The sequence below is a fragment of the Orcinus orca genome, chromosome 18, assembly GCF_937001465.1.
Source record: "Orcinus orca chromosome 18, mOrcOrc1.1, whole genome shotgun sequence".
In the NCBI taxonomy this organism is placed as follows: Eukaryota; Metazoa; Chordata; class Mammalia; order Artiodactyla; family Delphinidae; genus Orcinus; species Orcinus orca.
The window spans coordinates 75,181,590-75,199,177 of NC_064576.1; the positions used below are offsets into that span (position 1 = coordinate 75,181,590).

At 36.2% G+C, this 17,588-nt stretch overlaps 1 protein-coding gene across 6 annotated transcripts in view; it reads right to left on the minus strand.

Annotated features, from left to right (window-relative positions):
- Positions 1–218: 218 nt before the first annotated feature.
- Positions 219–17,588, minus strand: part of NUP58 (nucleoporin 58) — a 35,372-nt gene continuing 18,002 nt past the window's right edge. For 5 of the 6 annotated variants that reach the window (XM_033409397.2, XM_033409396.2, XM_033409395.2 and 2 more), the window contains 7 exons: positions 16,742–16,821; positions 14,631–14,749; positions 14,123–14,205; positions 10,770–10,971; positions 5,272–5,370; positions 3,583–3,678; positions 219–2,350 (listed from right to left, as the gene is read on the minus strand). In XM_033409397.2, the coding sequence (XP_033265288.1) occupies positions 2,181–2,350; positions 3,583–3,678; positions 5,272–5,370; positions 10,770–10,971; positions 14,123–14,205; positions 14,631–14,749; positions 16,742–16,821 (849 nt within the window). In that variant the 3' untranslated portion in view covers positions 219–2,180. The remainder of the gene's footprint in view (positions 2,351–3,582; positions 3,679–5,271; positions 5,371–10,769; positions 10,972–14,122; positions 14,206–14,630; positions 14,750–16,741; positions 16,822–17,588) is intronic. The other variant, XM_033409398.2, reaches the window with a different exon arrangement.

Below are 17,588 nucleotides of genomic sequence, written 5' to 3' on the forward strand. Positions count from 1 at the left end.
TTTACTCAATATTTTTGTGTATAATTTAAAACGTTTTTGTAATTTTGAGAAGACAAAAGCAAGTGACAAAGAACTTGCTATCTTGTATTCAGCCTTTTGTTTTTTTTCAAAAGAGCAAGATGTATAAACCAGTGAAAACAAAACACTAAAAACCAACCAGAGAATAGAAGAGGAATAATAAGAAAATTACATATGAATAACAACTACTGACACCTATAAAGATTCAAAGCAAGTGACACAGTAAATTTTATTGTTTACATAATGACAGGCTCTGGACAAAGTGGAGACAATGGACACAGTGACGACACATTTAAACTCCTGTCACAAATTGATCTGTTACAGATTCCCAATGGTCAACATATTAAAATGTAAAATATATAAAGAAAAAAACACAAGAAATATAAATATCCAGCTTTTTCCAGTACAATGCAATGTCCTTTTTAAAAAAAGCTTGCTGTAATGTGTATTTAATTCTGACATTAATTCAAAACACAAAACCACATGTTTTCCTACCCTTCCCCAAAACCTGGATCTGGTGACTGCAGTATTGGGGAAGTATGCAAAAATAAAAACAACTTTCATGCTCAGACACAAAGCATTTTCCTTATTTTAATGCATCAAGGCGCAAAAATTTCAATTCCAAAAGCCAATCATCGCTATATGCAGATAAATAGAACAGATTTGACAACACTTTCATAATCAAACCCAACTAACGCTGTACTAAAATGTGTGCGTGCGCGCGCATATATACACACACATATGCGCACACCTGTTTTAGAAAAAGGTGCCCTTGGTGAAAATGGTTCTGAAAATACTCACTTGGTGCACATTACGTACAAAACCTTCTACATAAAAAAATTAAACTATTTTCAGTGAAATTCCATGTTCACATCCCAACTGAAAACTGCACCTGAAAGATAAAACAGGTCTACTTAACGGTTTCTGTCTGAAATCATGGCTAAGGCAGTTCTCTTCCCAAGGGCTCTCTTTTTCACCCACTCTCTGTCACTAATACTAATACAAATAACACACAGATGAAACCTGACATGTCTATATATGTTATTACCTGGAGCTCTCTGTTCACTGTTAAAACGGGGGATAGTTTACTGTGGCTACAAAGAATACTTTTTTTCTTAAAATATACTGTTTCTTTATTCCAAATTAAGCACTTACTTAAGACATAAAAGAGGCTGATAAGCGACTCCATTTGGTGTCAATATCGATAGCCCTATAAGAAAGAACTCTCTATTGGAAGAGCTAGAAAAGTCTCCACTAAAATAATAGTGCATCCTTCACCTGCATAGAATCAGTTTGGCTTAATAGCTCTTTGCCCCCAGAACACCAGTCTGGAGTTCAAATATGCTCTTGAAGGTTCATTTCAGATATGAGGATACATAGGATAATAAAGTTGTTGAAGTCGGTTTGATGAGTCCCAGCAGCCCTCATCTGGAGCAGCTGCTGAGATTAACATGGAAACAAAAATGGGAGAGACTGGGGGCAATGAAGTTGAGTTGGCCAATATTTACACCAGTAACCATTTCACTAAGTCTTTAAGCAAATAACTACAATGACTTGGTGCCTTTAGCTCCTTGTTCTACAAGCACTGAGGATTTGAAGCATAAAAGGTGAAAAATGGAGTACCCTTAGAAAAGGGGAACAGTCTGAGGCAAAAGTTGTAGGTCTGTAAATATATATTCTATATGCACACACAATTGTGTGTATTATCCTGTATATATTTTACATACATATTCACAAGATGCCCTGCAGTGTAGTTCAGAAGGCCTTTTATCAAGGAACAAAGTGATTCTGGTATAGGCCCTAGAGTTCATACCATCTACATAAGAAACAAATGTGCATATATTCACATAATGTAAACCTTATCAACAAAAACATTGCTAAAACACTAGGTTAAATAGTAGTAGGTTTTACCAATCAGCGATGTAATATTTCTTACACTGAGAATCAAAATAATGAAAAATACACAAGTAGGTTTCAGATACACAAGAGAAAAGTTGTTTAGCACGGCAAACGAGAACAGAGTTCAAATTCCAGAAGTAAGGAAAAACTATCAAAACTTTATACATCTCCTGGGATGCAATTTAGTTCCTGCTTCAACTTTAGAAAAATAGATTCAGAGAATGAACGATGCTGCTACGGATTCTCAACACACCAACCCATGTTTATCTTTTTCCTCTTTTGTTTCCAGCTGGAGGCTTCTTCAGCTGAAGGAGTTGTCCTCCTGTTCCAAAGCCTGCAGAGGCAGGATTGGACACCCCAAATGTCAAACCAGCTGACGCCGTGATGCCAGGACTGCTGAAGTTAAACCCAGATGTACTTGAGCTGCCAAAGCCTTATGTTTAGGGAAGAAAATATTCATATCAGAAGTTAAATCACAAAAACAAACATAAAAAATGGGGATGAGAGCTAAGTGTCTAGCTGAAAGACTATATAACCTATGCAAATAGCAAATATCTTAGGGCCCTGAATTTCTAACATGGAATTTTACAGGAAAATAATTTAGCGGACAACTAAGTGGCACCATTACAGACAGAAGTTTAGTGATCCAGAGCAAGAGAAACCTTACACAAATAACTGAACTCGACAGAAAACTTCAAATTGGCAGCCACTTTCGTGTTAATTAAATATGCCAAGGTACCCTCCTCCTCAGCCCTCCAGAAACATTTTATCAAAATGTAAAGAAGAGACTTTCACAGCCTTTGGACCCACCCTTGCAATTCTAAGTCCTCCAAGAAAGCCTTAACCCACAATTTCCAGGACAATGACTACACAGAAGAGCAGAGCCCTCCAATAATTAAGATCAAATACTATTACTGCCTAGCTAACTAAATGTTAATAGATGCATATTATAATCCTGATACCACTGAACTCTATTATCTTACTCCCTAGGAACTACTGATTTTAAACACCACTTAATTTTAAATGGAATTTCCTTCAAATTCCCGCGATTAAAAACTTTAATCGGTACTATTATTTTAGGCATGCTATTTATCCCTAAGAATTGCACGTTAAAACAAGTCATTATTTACAAATATAGAAACAAATGCAAAAGTAGATGGAATTTGGAAGTTTCTAGTAGAAGCGTCAAGAGATTATACCTATGTCAAAAATGAACAAAGAAGCCAGTTAATCATCATTTGTAAGACTGGTATTCTTAAAATCAGGGGGGCTTATAACTAAAGAACACCTCTTCAGAAGAGAAACTATTCTCCTGAATGAATAATGATAAAACTTTCGCAATGGGTTCATTTTTGTAATAACGAAGAAAACTGTTTAAACATAAAACTGGTCTTTGGGTTCAAAATAATCTCTACTTAGTTAAAAAGACGATGTAGTTATTTATTATATCAAACTTAAGTTGTTAGAAACGTTCTACAAACCTGACCTTCAGCATATGAGACAGAGAAAGCTATGCATGATTACTAGGCTTGCAGGCTTCATCCAGTGGGTAGAAACTGAATCAGGCATCTTTTTTGGATACCGGAAATAACAACACTTATACTTTTAAAATTAAATAATGTGCACCTTTGAATCTGCCTGAAGTTCAGGCCAAAACACACAAACCTGCACTAAGACTTCCTGAGGGTTTATTTGTTGTTCCAAATCCAAATGTGGAGGCCCCTGTGGTGCTGCATCCAAAACCAGAGCTAGCTCCAAAGCCTAGTGGGGGTGATAGAGAGACACACACGGCAGGTAAAAACACAGGTGAAAGGATACTGACAAGTAATACCCAAATTATCAGTGGTCTAATAAACAGTGTTGAGAACCACGGCCTTACTAAGGAGGTCTGCTTTACTCCTTTGCGTAAGACTTTTGGAAGAACCAGATCAATTCTGAAATAAAACATTTAGATCTACTTAGACTAAGCTTATGACCGATCCGTAATTTTTAAAGAACAAAGCCATAAAAAACAAGGTCATATTAGTACTTTCTCTCCCAAACGGACTAGAAATTTCAGTGACCATTCAAGTATGATTTTAGTCGAACAGATAGACACATATCTACTTAAGGATATTTCATTTCAGGAAAAAAAAAAGACTAAATTCATAAATAAGCAAGGCACGCACAACAGTTTCAATGCAAAGTACCACACACAGTAATTTTACTCTGCTTCCTGCGAAGACATTCTCACTTACGAAGTTTACCACTGGAACCCTGTGTGACTACACAAGGGTCGGTCACTCTACAGCTACTCAGGAAGAGCAGGCTCCTGCCACAGAAGCAGCAACGCAATGCTGAGAAAGTGGGAGGGGGAGCGTCGAGGCTTCTCTCCCAACAACACTACAGTCACAATTTAAACGAAGCACGTGTCTTCATCATACAGAGTGCAAGAGGGGATTTTGCCAAGTGCTGGAAGATTGGTTTCAAGTGCTCAGAAAATGGAATCCGATTCATCTTCGGCTACTCTGCAACAGCTTATCTAAAATACTGAGCCTGACAGTATTATTGCCCGTAACTCTACGAAATATGGCAACAAACGGGAATACAGATCATAGGAATTACGCTGTCTGCCATACTCCCAATAATTCCCATTAGAGTGTAATATATTACATAACCATAATAGCTTATAGGCTTTCCCTCTTATAATGATATACTTTAATGGAAATAAGGGAATCTTATTCGTTACATGACAATGCACCTGTCAAAATACAATCAACCTTCAATTATCCACACCAGAGAACTGGGAATGCATTTGTATTTAACATACTTTTGCAGAAGACTTACCTTACTAGTTAGACTTAACTTATGAATCTACTGAGATAAACTTAACTGCCTATGTATACAAGTATGCATAAAGGCAAATATGCCAGAAGCGCTCAGGAATGGAGAGAAGTCAAGCTGTTCGATTTATAATACAATTATGTCCCCATTTAAAGTGTTCATTTGCAGAAAGAGAAGATGCTTAGTAGAATGTATGTCCAGCAGTAGTTAGGACTCCAACTAATTTTTTTAAGTTAATTTAATAAAACGAAGTAATTTTCAAGTTCATATTTTAGCATATTCCTTTGAAAATATGAACATCCCTACCATTTGATTTTTAATACGTTTTTATATTTACTATTCACAGACATGAAATGATTTTTTAAGTTCTAAATCTAATACTAGAAAGCACTGATTATGTTTGGAGAATCCTTTTTTTGCCAGATAGAACCTTAACTTCCCAAAGAGCAGATCCTCTTAGAAGTGTTTACAGGCTGGTAGCAATTCAAATGTATCACAGTCCAATGCAATACGAGAAAAGTTAAAGTGTACCTCCAAGGTTTGAAGAACCTAGGCCACTTGACTGCAAGCCAGTGCCAATACCTGAGCCGAATGGCGCTCCAAAACTAACTCCCAGAGATGGCTGTGGCCCTGGTATAAAAAAAAAAAAAAAAAAAAAAAAATGGGGGGGGAAAAAAAAACAAATTTGCCTTACTCTTTCAAGATTAAAGTTACTTTATGAAATTATTTTTAAAATGAACAGTGATTACTTTTAACAAATTCTATTTGCTAAAACTTAGTTTTCAGGATGTCCCTCCAGCCTAATTTATCTGTCCCAGCTGATTTACCTATCCAAAAATAAATTTAAAAAAATTAACTTGTTCACACTAGACAATTAAAAGAGGCTTACCACACGGAAAGATGAGTGTTAGTTTAAATAATTTGAAATCTTTAATGTATTGTAAATTATAGTTCTTTTAGTTCTACTTCTAGAATGGTTTTAGATCTCTCCGCTTGTTTTCTGATAAAACTAGTTGCTGTATTCAGTAAACGTTTTTACTTTTTTTCTTTTTAAAATAAGCTCCTTAACTGTTAGAGTCAAGTCTCAATTGATCAAAAGAGACTGACACTAACATGCAAAACCATCATGTTACTTCATAAGAGTAAGTACCAAAAACTAGGCATGATTTCTTATAGGAAATATAAATGATATATAAATAAATAGATAAAAAACAAGACAATGTTTTATTTTATTAAATTTATTGTTCATCTTAAAGCAAATCAATTACACAGTAACATGACAATTCCAACTTGTTCACAAAGAGTGATAACTGAGTTCTACTGTTAAGCTCTGCTACATTACACCACTTATCACCTGATGAAATAAGATAGAGAATGAACATTTACAAAGGCACCGCTGTGTACCTTGACAGATTCAATACATTCAAGATTTCAATTCAGAAGTTTCTTTCCAACATCTTGGAAAATGTACTCAGATGCAGAACGATTAGTCATCCTTTTCCCATTTGTTACTTTAAAGATTTTGGCTGAGTTTGTTTGGCAAGAATAGCATCAAACTTACTAGCCTCCCTTTTTTAACTACCTTTTTTTTTAACTAAGCAGAATACAAAAATCTATAAATCTCTCATATTTGATAAATAATTTATGAAAATTATTTGATAAATTTCATAGTACAATCTTCAGTCTTGTCTTTTTCAAGCACAGTGATCAGTGCATCTCAAAGTTGAGGGAACTGCCAAAGTAATATACAGATTGATATTTAGACTTTTTAAAGAAATCAAAGCCTTCAAGTTGTTCAATGAAGAATGAGGTTTGTATATTCAAAAAGGTAGTGTAAAATTATAAAACATTAAAGAAAAAGGAAAGAAAAGAAAAAAGAAACTAAGGAACTACATTTTGCTAGACTGGGACAGAAACTGGACTTTCCCAATAGCTTCTACCCAAGAATAAAGAATAAGGACTAACAGCAGCCAGAGTTCTTATACCACTATTACAAAATAAATTAAAAAAGAGTTAAATTTTTACATCCAGTTTGAGATCAGTTTGAGAATAAAATACCTGCCTAGCAGCTCTTTTGTAAAATGTTACTACAGGAAAAAGAAACTAAGCATATTACCCTCTTATTTCTAATGAGAGTAATATGTAGAAAACACACGTCCAGTTTCTTTAACATTGAGAGACTTAAGTGTCACATGTTCACAGGAGGCACTGCTGGTGGAAGACCCTAGAGCATAATGCACACCACAGCCCTCAGCCCTACAAGTCCCAAGAGTTACTCAAGTAACATGCTTCGTGTTGTGTGCGGGTCTGCTTTTAAGAGCAACTCTAGTCATTAATATTCAGGATCCAGGTAATCAAGAACTCTAACGATGACAAGACTTTCCATTGCACAACAGGTACATGATATTTTGAGTTTTGTACCTTCACACAAATTCTGAAGGCAACATCATTTATAAAACTAGTAGGCAAATGTATAACATTTTTAATAGTAAAAACTCATGATAAATATCTCCCATGCCAAAGTATCAGCATATATTACACTCTGGCCACCATATAAATTATTTTCACTATTAGAAAGCAGAATCTACATCCTTCAGGCAAATGTTACGTAAACAATTCAAGAAATCTGTTTTAAAATCTGAATAGTCATTAGTCATTCAATGAGAGGCTCTTAGTTCCATAAATAAAACCAAGTTAGTAGTAACATATCCCAATGATTGCCCAAAGTGAAATCTTCATGTAGAGTAACATTTTACAAAAGTTACTGAATAATATATTCACACACAACAAAATCAAGTTTAGCACTGTAATTCATATTTTCCAGAATAAATTCTACTTTCTTAAAAGTAAAACTGCATTCACAGGAAAAGGACTAAAGTGCTAAAATTTTTTTATAATTTTCAATGATCACTCAAGATACCTAATGTCACTAGCATGGTTATTCCTAAGTCATATTTTTTAAAATAATAATTTTTCTTAAAAAACAAAAAATGTCTTCCCCAATTTCAAATATTTTACTGATTTAATGGGGAATGTCCTTTGGTTATTAAATATAACAAAATCATAAAACCACAAGGAAGTAAAATGAAGAAGTTTCCTATTTAACACTACACCTTAAACGTCCAAACATACACTTAAAAGCTAGAAAGTAGGAATTCCTAACAAAATGTCTCAGCTCTCCTTAAAAACAGCAGCTAAGTCATATGAGAAAAGTCTTTTTATGTAAACATCAAGAACTTTTAAAAGTGTCAAAACACAACAGCAAAACTTAATCCCAGTACATTAGCTTAAAACAATCTATCCTAAGTTAAAATTATACCGAAAAGTCTAACGTAAATGTCTTAAGCTTTTTAAGAGGCTTCAGAAGCACTGGTGGACAAGTGCACTCCAGATCTGCCGTCATGCAATCCACGGGTGATGCTTATTTCATACATAAGCAGCCTGTGGAGTTTGGCATCAGTTCTCTTCAGCCTTCAGAAGCAATAACCACAAATCACACAGGCCTAGGTTCTATCATATTTTTTTTTTCATTAAAAGACATTGAAGAAGGCTCAAGAAGTCACTTATGTCCATACTTCCACCTCCAAGAAAGACTACACAGAAAGCACCTTCAGAAGGTATCAGCCTAAGAAGCTGCCTGCTTTTTTACATTAAAAAGTCAAGAATCCATATGCAAATAGAAGCAAATCCCCCCCTGACAACTCAAACCTTTCACACACCAACAGGGCTGTGTAAAAACAGCACACAAGCCTCATCCAGATTCATCTAGATGGTCTTTACAATTTGTTACTGGCACTTAAAAAGATTTCATCAGTCACAGGACAGGAATAAGTCACTGGGTACAGAGCACAATGCAATAAAGAGGGGCATTTCTAATGGGCTGCATGCATCTAACGGAGCTGCTGCGTCTCACTCTAGTGGTGACAGGACTGAAATAGCTAATCCTGACGGGGAGAGACAGAAAGGGATGGGCTGTGGAGCATGCGAGACCTTTAGAGAAACAGGTGGGAAACAAGAAGACGATACAAAATGATCGCTATTGTTTGGCTTCTCAGTTCCAAAAATCCATACAACTCAAAATGAAAACACTGTAAGACTGTTTAAGTTAATAAATTACAATTCCTGCCACCTGATTAGAAAGCCCTTATGTGGGCTTCACAACTGCAGGGAATGTTCAAGGGAGTCAGTTTCCCCAAAGCCTGGTGAAAGTCCACAAAAAATTGAAGCACGTGAGCAAAAGGCTCTTCAAGATGATGACTCTAAACTCAGCTAACATTCTCCACCACCACAGAGAGCAAAGACCATATCTCTATTGTTCACCTTTACGTCCCTGGAGCCTAGCACATAGGAGGCACTCATACAGAATGAACGTATTTCTTCAGATGCCCACAAGCCCAAAATGTGAGAGTGAAAACCTACAAACCTCTCAAAACTGCCTACGTAAGAAAGTGTATAAAACAAAAATCCGACAGGTGGTTCTGCCTCAATTTTAGCTGTACACCGCAGAATATAATTAAATTCCCTTACAGCACAGCAGTTAACTGACTTTTCTCCAGTTTTATTGATTAGAATAGAAATCCCTTATGTTTAAAGAACACCTAACCAAATCCTGCTTCTCTGATCTATTTTGGGATTAATAGTAACCCTAAAAAGTAAACTGGTGCTGTAGTCGGTTGGATGAGCTGGGTAAATAATCATGAGAACTGATGACCGTCATTATGGGGTTGATTTGATATCTATCCATCCCATAATGACCTGATAGGAACCAACTCCACAGTGACTTCTTTTCCCTCTGTAACTGGAGAACGCAACCCTGTACTCCAGCCAGCTAGAGAACTACTACACAGTCCTTATGTCAGCCACTATTCACATGGGTCCAGCCATGGAGCGTGGAGGGTTTGGCATAAATCCATCATCAACCATTTACTGATGGTAAGTCAATTCTGTCATCTCCAAATGTGAAGAACAATTTTTTAAACTGCCAACAGTGAAACCCAGAGAATGCTTCCCTAGTAGAGGCAGCCTGAACGCAATCTAGAGATGTACGTTTTTTACTTTTTTGTACTATAATTTACTACTGGACTACAAGGAACTCTCAGAAACACACATGCTATAGAATAACTAATAAGCGCTACGCAAAAATTTATGAACAAGTAAAAAAAAAATCAGTATCCATTAAGACTACATTTTTCTGTCACACTTCAAGCCTGACAAAATAGGGACTACAGGAGTAAAAAGATAAGTAATCATCTCTGAAAGATACAAGACCAAACTAAACACTGCAGAACTAGACCACAAAAATGTTTCTCTCATAAGAAGTGAAATTAAACCATGGACTAAAATTATCTGCTTTCCAGTATCTCACCAGTTATTTTCATCTGCTCAACCTCCCAGCTCATACTTCTTCATGTATAATCCAAAGCATCTCATAACATTTTTTCCTGCTCTTGCCACTGTTCTGTTCATTTTGAAAAGGTACAAATAATTCTAGCATGTACCTTCTTCCAAATTTGGTTAAGAAGGCCTGTTCTCTGATCAAACAAACCTATTGATCTTCAACACAACTTCAGTCGATAAAGACATACTTCATCCTGAGTGTGGGCATTCTGTAACCACTGCATGTGAGAGCACACCACCCGTCAGCATCAGGTACGAAAAATGCCAACCTATGGCTGGTTTACCTCTGACTTTAGAACAATACACAATACAGTCACAATTTTAGAATCTGTTGCTCTTAAATGTAATTCAGTAGTGGAACACCATGTTCTAAAGGGCATTTATAGCAATACAGCAAATAACATTAATTCACAATATTCAGTATCTAATTGATGTATAATTATTGCTAAGACTACCCTGCATTTTTATCAGGTATATGGTTTATAATTGTGTCCATCACAATTTTTAGACTGTATTGGAACAGCTACTCAGAGAAATTTCTTCAGTGCTAACACAAAAGGAAGACTCATAAAAATGCACATAAATTCTCTGCATTTTAACAGTAAGAAGCTATAACTTGAATGCATTCAGACCTGTAGCAGGCTGTTGCTGCTGTGTAAGTGTTGCAGCCATGGCAACGGCTGCTGCGTTTGGCATGTTGCTGAAAGGGGTGGGTCCCGTAGTGACTCTGGGCGCATTCTGCCACTTCTTGGCTTCTGCTCGCCTGGCTTCAAACACATCCACAGCATCTCCCAAGAACATTTTCCTGTAGCCAAGGTACTGTTCTTTGAGCACCTACAGGAATGAAAAAAAGAAAAGGTTAATCAAGTTTTGTGCTGACTTGGATAATATAAGGATGAACATAACCATGAAATAAGTTAGCAAAGACAGATCAAAAACACTGCCAACATTACACACTTCATCTAACCTTCAAATCAGAAGGACCTGAGTGATGGATCGGAGAGTTCTATCACACCTTTGTATACTGTGTTCCCTATTTTAGTCATATGTCTTTACGATCAACTGCCTAACATATTCTGGCTTCAGGAGGCCCCCTTTAAAATAAGTTAGCTAAGCTTTTAGACAAGCAAAGTAATATCTAAAATTCCATTTTAAATATTAAATATTCCAGTTTCTCATGAAAATTTCCCCTCCAAAGGCAAAACTTTGGATAACTTTTAGATTCAAAGAGCTTTAAAAAAAAAAAGCCCACTAAATATGTATTTGTTAAATACTTTTATCGGTATATATAAATAAATAATAAAAGGCATAGGTGACACATACTAAAATAAGACATCACCTAAGCAGAGAGAGTTTGGAGGGTATAAAGAGGGCTCTTACTTGCTCAACATTGTTTATTTTACAATGAGAATAACTCATGTTGAGCTTAGGTAACCAAACTGGGGGGAAAAGAAAAGAGAGAGTTTATAATTTCAGAGTAAGAAAGAAAAATTACCAAGTTCATAAAGTGGGCTGGATTACCCAATACAACATTTGCCTTAATTAAGGCCATTAATGGGAAGGATTCTGTTTCACCTTAGAATCATTAAATACTTTAAGGGTTGAGCTTAGTTTAGATCAGTTTTATATTACTTCTGAAGAGACGTAAGATCTTCATATTTCCAACCTGTTCTTACAGGAAATTACTAAACATGAGGCTTTGGGTTGTGACAGGTATTTCCAGCATTTGAAAGCTATCGCCTCCTTCCGTGTGGACGTCAGTGTATCATGCTCCAGTCCCAAGCTTTCCCACCTCCGCAACGTGTGCAAGTGGGCCTGCCAAGAGCTGGAAACTGGGGAAATACACTCAGAAGTGGGTCTGTGACATCAGAAACCACAGCTTACGAGAACAGATCTCCCCCAAACGCATCCTCCCTCTTTCTGTGCAATTACAAGCACATACCATGCAGCGTGTGACATCAATAGCCCATAAATTTTAGTTCTACTTCAGATAATGGGAAATAATGACCTATCTTAGAAACTTAAAAAAGACATTTAGTTTTTAAAAAAAAAAAACACAAAAAACTGACACCAGCCATTACCTACAGAATTAATAAAATTTACGCCTAATTTTGTTAATGTTGCAGAGGCCTGGCTGATCAGGTGGCTCAAGCCTGTTTCAAGAGGTTATCTGTGTTGTTAATAACACCACAAAAGGAACAAAACAAAACACCTCTTATAAGAGGTGAACAAGTCTAGAAATTACAGTTTACTAAACGCAGCTGAAAATAAATGTCAAATCTGATCATGGAATATCCTTTGGTTCTTGGGATGTGTATTCAAAAAAGGAGTAGGTCAAAATTTCAGGTAAAGTTTATCCAACATGAACTGGAGCTTTTTGTGCAAATCTCTGTCTCATTGTATTATGGCCCTGTTACCGAAAAAGGTAGTTTTCAAACCAGAGAGAAGAAACTGCCATTGAAAAAACATCTATATTTACAAATACGTCTCAGATCTCCTTTAAAATACTCCAGGGAAATCAACTGTACTTCAATGAAAAAAATTTTTTAATAAAATAAAAATGTATTGGGGCTTCCCTGGTGGCGCAGTGGTTGAGAGTCCGCCTGCCGATGCAGGGGACACGGGTTCGTGCCCCGGTCCGGGAAGATCCCACATGCCGCGGAGCGGCTGCGCCCGTGAGCCATGGCCGCTGAGCCTGCGCGTCCGGAGCCTGCGCTCCGCAACGGGAGAGGCCACAACAGTGAGAGGCCCGCGTACCGCAAAAAAAAAAAAAAAGTATTAATTAAAAAAAAATACTCCAGGGGAAAAAAGCATGAGTGGAGAACTGATAAAACAACATCAGCAGGATCTGGATAAGGGCCCAAGTCGGGTGGTGGGTACCTGAGCATTCATTATAATAGTGCTCTACTTTTGTGTGTATTTGAAAACTTTCATAATAGAACTTAATGGGAAAAAACATCTGCAGAACACAGACTTCAAAGTGCCAACAGAGAATCACCTTTAGCACTTTAAAAAACTAAACACTTACTGCAGACAAAGTTTCAAGAGAATTTAATAAAAATTCCTCCTTTAAAACTAAATTATTTTAAAGATTTGGTTTAAAATTTTAAATCTGTTAAGGCAAAAGGTCTGAAGTATGCTATCACTTCAAAAATGGTATGATTTAAGAGGTTAACTTAAAAAGAATTCTATTACCATGCATCAAGTGAAAATAAAAATGAAAATACTGGTAATCTCCATGGAATTCTATTACAGTTAGGGATTGATTTAGACCCAGGCTTGGATCCTTTGAATTTTAAAGGTTTTCTCCGACTATACGTAACTCCAAGAAAGACTTTTAATTATATCTGCTTGATGGAAAAAGTGTATGTATATTAACATTTCACCCAAATAATTTCTAAAAATGAACATATTACACAAGGTTCAAAATATTCAGTGACAAATTATTTTATTTTTATTATTTTAATAAATACAGTTTCCTGTGTTTAGAAGGGACAAATGTTGTTAGCAAGCTTTTTTTTATGCAGGGATCAATAAACATTTAAAACACACATAAAATTAAAGCAGTGAGACATGATTTTGCTACTAAGACTGTTTACTTTCTACAGAAATAAACTAAAAGAGATGGAAACAACCCAATGTCCAACAGAAGACAACGGGCTACACAGACTACGTACACACATGCAGTGAAATCCTGACTACTAAAGATGATGGTGAAGAAGTGTGTGTATGAACGTGGAATGTGGTTCACAATGATGAAAAAAGTTAAAATAACAGAGTGCATAGGACACTTGGATCTTGTTTTTTTTTTAAAGATCTTATCCATGGTTGTGTCTGGGCGTGATCTGGATTATTTTAGTTTTAGTCTTTTTCACTTACATATAATTTTAGCTATTTCTGTAGTAAGCATGGATACTTTTGTCCTGTGAATGAACAAATAAATACTTCACTTGTCCAGATAGATGAACAGGCAATGAGAACTTACCTTCACATTTTCATGAATAGACTGAAGTTGTGCAGCTAAAGCTACAAATGTTTGATAAATTTTCTGCATAGCCATTGACAAATCTATAAGAGAAAATCATATTATCACACAAATATGTATACGACAATCGATATCATTTTTCTATTACTTGAGTCCAATTTTTGGTACAGTTAATGTACAGGATGAATAAACTACACCAATACTTCCATGGATGAGAGAAGACAGCAGAACAGACTGAGAGAAGGATTCCTCCATCAGTAACCTGGGGGGCGGGGTGGGTGGGTGGGGTGCCCTAGGACATCTGCCATTACATCATAATAATTCATAACAAAGCATTTTATATTTATAGGAAATAAAGATCTAATCGAGGACTTTTAAGGAAATTGTCTTACGGCAGTTTAAGACAACTACTAGTAATAATCTAGAATATCGACTATATAACAGCTTAAGCTCTCTAACTGAAAAAACAGTGCTATTAAAAAAAAAATTACCACGGAAAGCATATTACCTTGAGGGGTGATGTGTGAATTGTTCGCTTGGGTGGCAAGATGGTTTTCCAGTTCTTCAATCTGTTGTCTGTACTGCTGGAGCTGCACCTCAAACTGCTGAACCAGGATTCTGAAGTAGCTATACAATAACATTTACCAAGTCAGATCAGTTTTAAAACACTGTTTCCTTTATATTCAAAATTCCAACAAAAATATGCCCCTGTTTATTTAAGTAGGGCCTCTGAATTAGTCTGATGACATAATGTATCTTTAAGTGACAGAGGTATTATTGAAACAAAAACCCAAACTTGTAAGTTATCAAGGTATGAAAAATAGATGCACAGCCTTACTCCATCATGAAAAAATACCAATTAAGGGATAATCTACAAAATAATACTCTTCAAAAATGTCAAGGTCATCAAAGAAAAGGAAAGACTGAATAAATGTTACGGATTGGAAGTGACTAAGGAGAAATAACAACTAAATCCAGTGTGAAAAGAATCCTAGAACAGAAAAAGTGCATTAGTGGAAAAGACAGTAAAATTCAAATAAGTTCTGTATTTTGGTTAATATAGTACCAATATTAATCCTGTTCTTGATAATTATACTATGATTATGTAATATGTTAACAGTAAGGGAAGCAGGTAAGGGATATAAAAAAATTCTTTGTACTACCATTTTTCCAACTTTTCTATAAGTCTAAAATTCAAAAGAAAAAGTTCAAAAAAACCCGTGCAATTGTCAACTAGATTTTACAGCCAAATACTTACAGTTCTTATGTTTATAATCTGAAATACTACTGATATTTATAATCTGAAAACACTACAGTGTGCTACAGAAAGAGTACGTAATTATAATCACTATTCTGATAAATTTAACGAGAGAATGCTAGAAAGATAAAAAGGGACCTTGAATAGCACAAAACGCAGTCTGAACACGACTCCACGAGAAATGGGGAACTGTGAAAGCTTTTCACAGTGGAAAATCACACAATTCAACCCATCTCAAAATTATCTCTGATGGCAGCATGAAGAACAAGACAGCAGAATAAAATACTGAGGAAGTGCAACGAAGGAGCTCACCCCATGCTAATCCGAATAAGATATCAGGAGTATCACTGTTATTGTCCATTTCCTGATTTTGATCACTGTACTATGGTTACATAAGAGAATATCCTTATGTTTAAGAAATACACTCTAAAGTACTCAAGCATTAACGGGTATCATGTCTGCAAACAACCCTAACTGTCCAGGGGGAAAATGTATTTACACATATGGAGAGCAAGGAACGAAACTGCAGTAGAAATGTTAACATGCAGGGAATCTGGATGGAAGATACATGAGAATTCTTTGTTTCATTCTTGAAACTTTTTTTGTAAATCTGAAATTATAATAAAAAGAAAAAACAAAACAAAAGGGTGAGGGGCCAGGAGTCAACCAGACCCCTACCGCGCAGAAGCTCAGGACTCTCCTCTTCATGCCGCAGGCTCCTCATTTCTAAGACTGGAATGTGACAGCTGTGGAGGGTTTGTGGGAAAGCAGATACAGCAGGTGAAGGGCCAAGCGCGCTGTGCGGCATATGGCAAGCATTTGAGAATATGAGCTATTACTCTCTTGCACAACACAGGCAAGACATATACCACATGCATGGAAACCACATGAATATACAAGCTGGGTACAGGTGGGTTTTTCAGGTTCACTTATCTACACTTTGTAATTTTTCTTCCTGAAGATTTATTATGTATGCAAATAAAAGTTATGGAAATACGTGAAAGAGCTAAACTATACTTAGTATGCCCTGTTTAAGGAAGGGACTATCATAAAGTATTTTTTAATTGAAAGTCCTTATGGGTATAAGTTTCTACTATCTGCACAATGTAATCAAGTAGAATAGACCCTGTAAGTAATATGAAGTGCAACTGCATAATAGTGGGTAAAAGCTCAGACCTTAGCCTTCACTTACCCTTCAATAAAATGGGGATGATATACCCTCTCAGAGTTATGATGAGAATTAAATTTAAAAATCCACATAAGGTGCCCAGACTTGCTACAAAGTAAACTAAAAATCCCTACCCTGTATACTGTTTTTACTGTTCTGTTTTTTTAAAGAGAGAAACATTTGTTTAACTTACTCAGCAGGAGCTGTATTCTCATGTTGGAGTCCAGGTGGTGTTTTCTGGGTTCTTAAAGCTATTTCAGCATTTTTTAACTCCTGATATAATAGAGGTTAAGAAAAAGAAAAAGTCAATTAAAAGTTAGGCTAAAAATACCAACTACCTCTGGACTGAAACTTCAACAACGCCATTCCTGGAGCTTCATATGCTGTGAGAACTTATGGATGAAGCCGCTTCACAAGGTGCTAAAACCTCCTTCCAGGCAAGACAAACTACACTTTTAACAAACTTTATAATAAATTTATGGTCTATTTTAAGAAACCATGGATTCCTGTAGGATTTGTGAAGTCAATTCATCCACAGTTAAAGACGGTGTTACTATTTTAAAATCTGTAATAATACAACTATAGAAAACACTATTTAAAAAAAGCAAGGTAGTAGTAATAACCCTGAGGTTGATGACAGCAGCAGTTAACATTCTGGGTACTTACTTACTGTGTACCAAGCCCTGTGCTACAGGCTCCCCTTCTATTATCACGGTCACTCCTCAGTAACAACTCTGTAAAGTGGGTGACGAAGTTACAGAGACATTAAGTAATTTGCCCAAGGCCACGTAGCTGGAAGACCTGAGACCTGAGTCTAGGGGCCCAATTTTGTATGCCTCACACACTTAACCTCCCTTCCACTCCTCTGCAGTGCCACTCTTATCTTCCAGCCAATGGTTTTTCAAGACTCATAATGCGTCTAACCCACTTACACTCCACATTCCTATCATTTCATTGCTTCTGCAACCTCTATTTCAACGTCTATTTAAGTTTCCCTTACTTAAAAAGAAGTCTCTTATCCTAACTTTATGTCTCCTGCA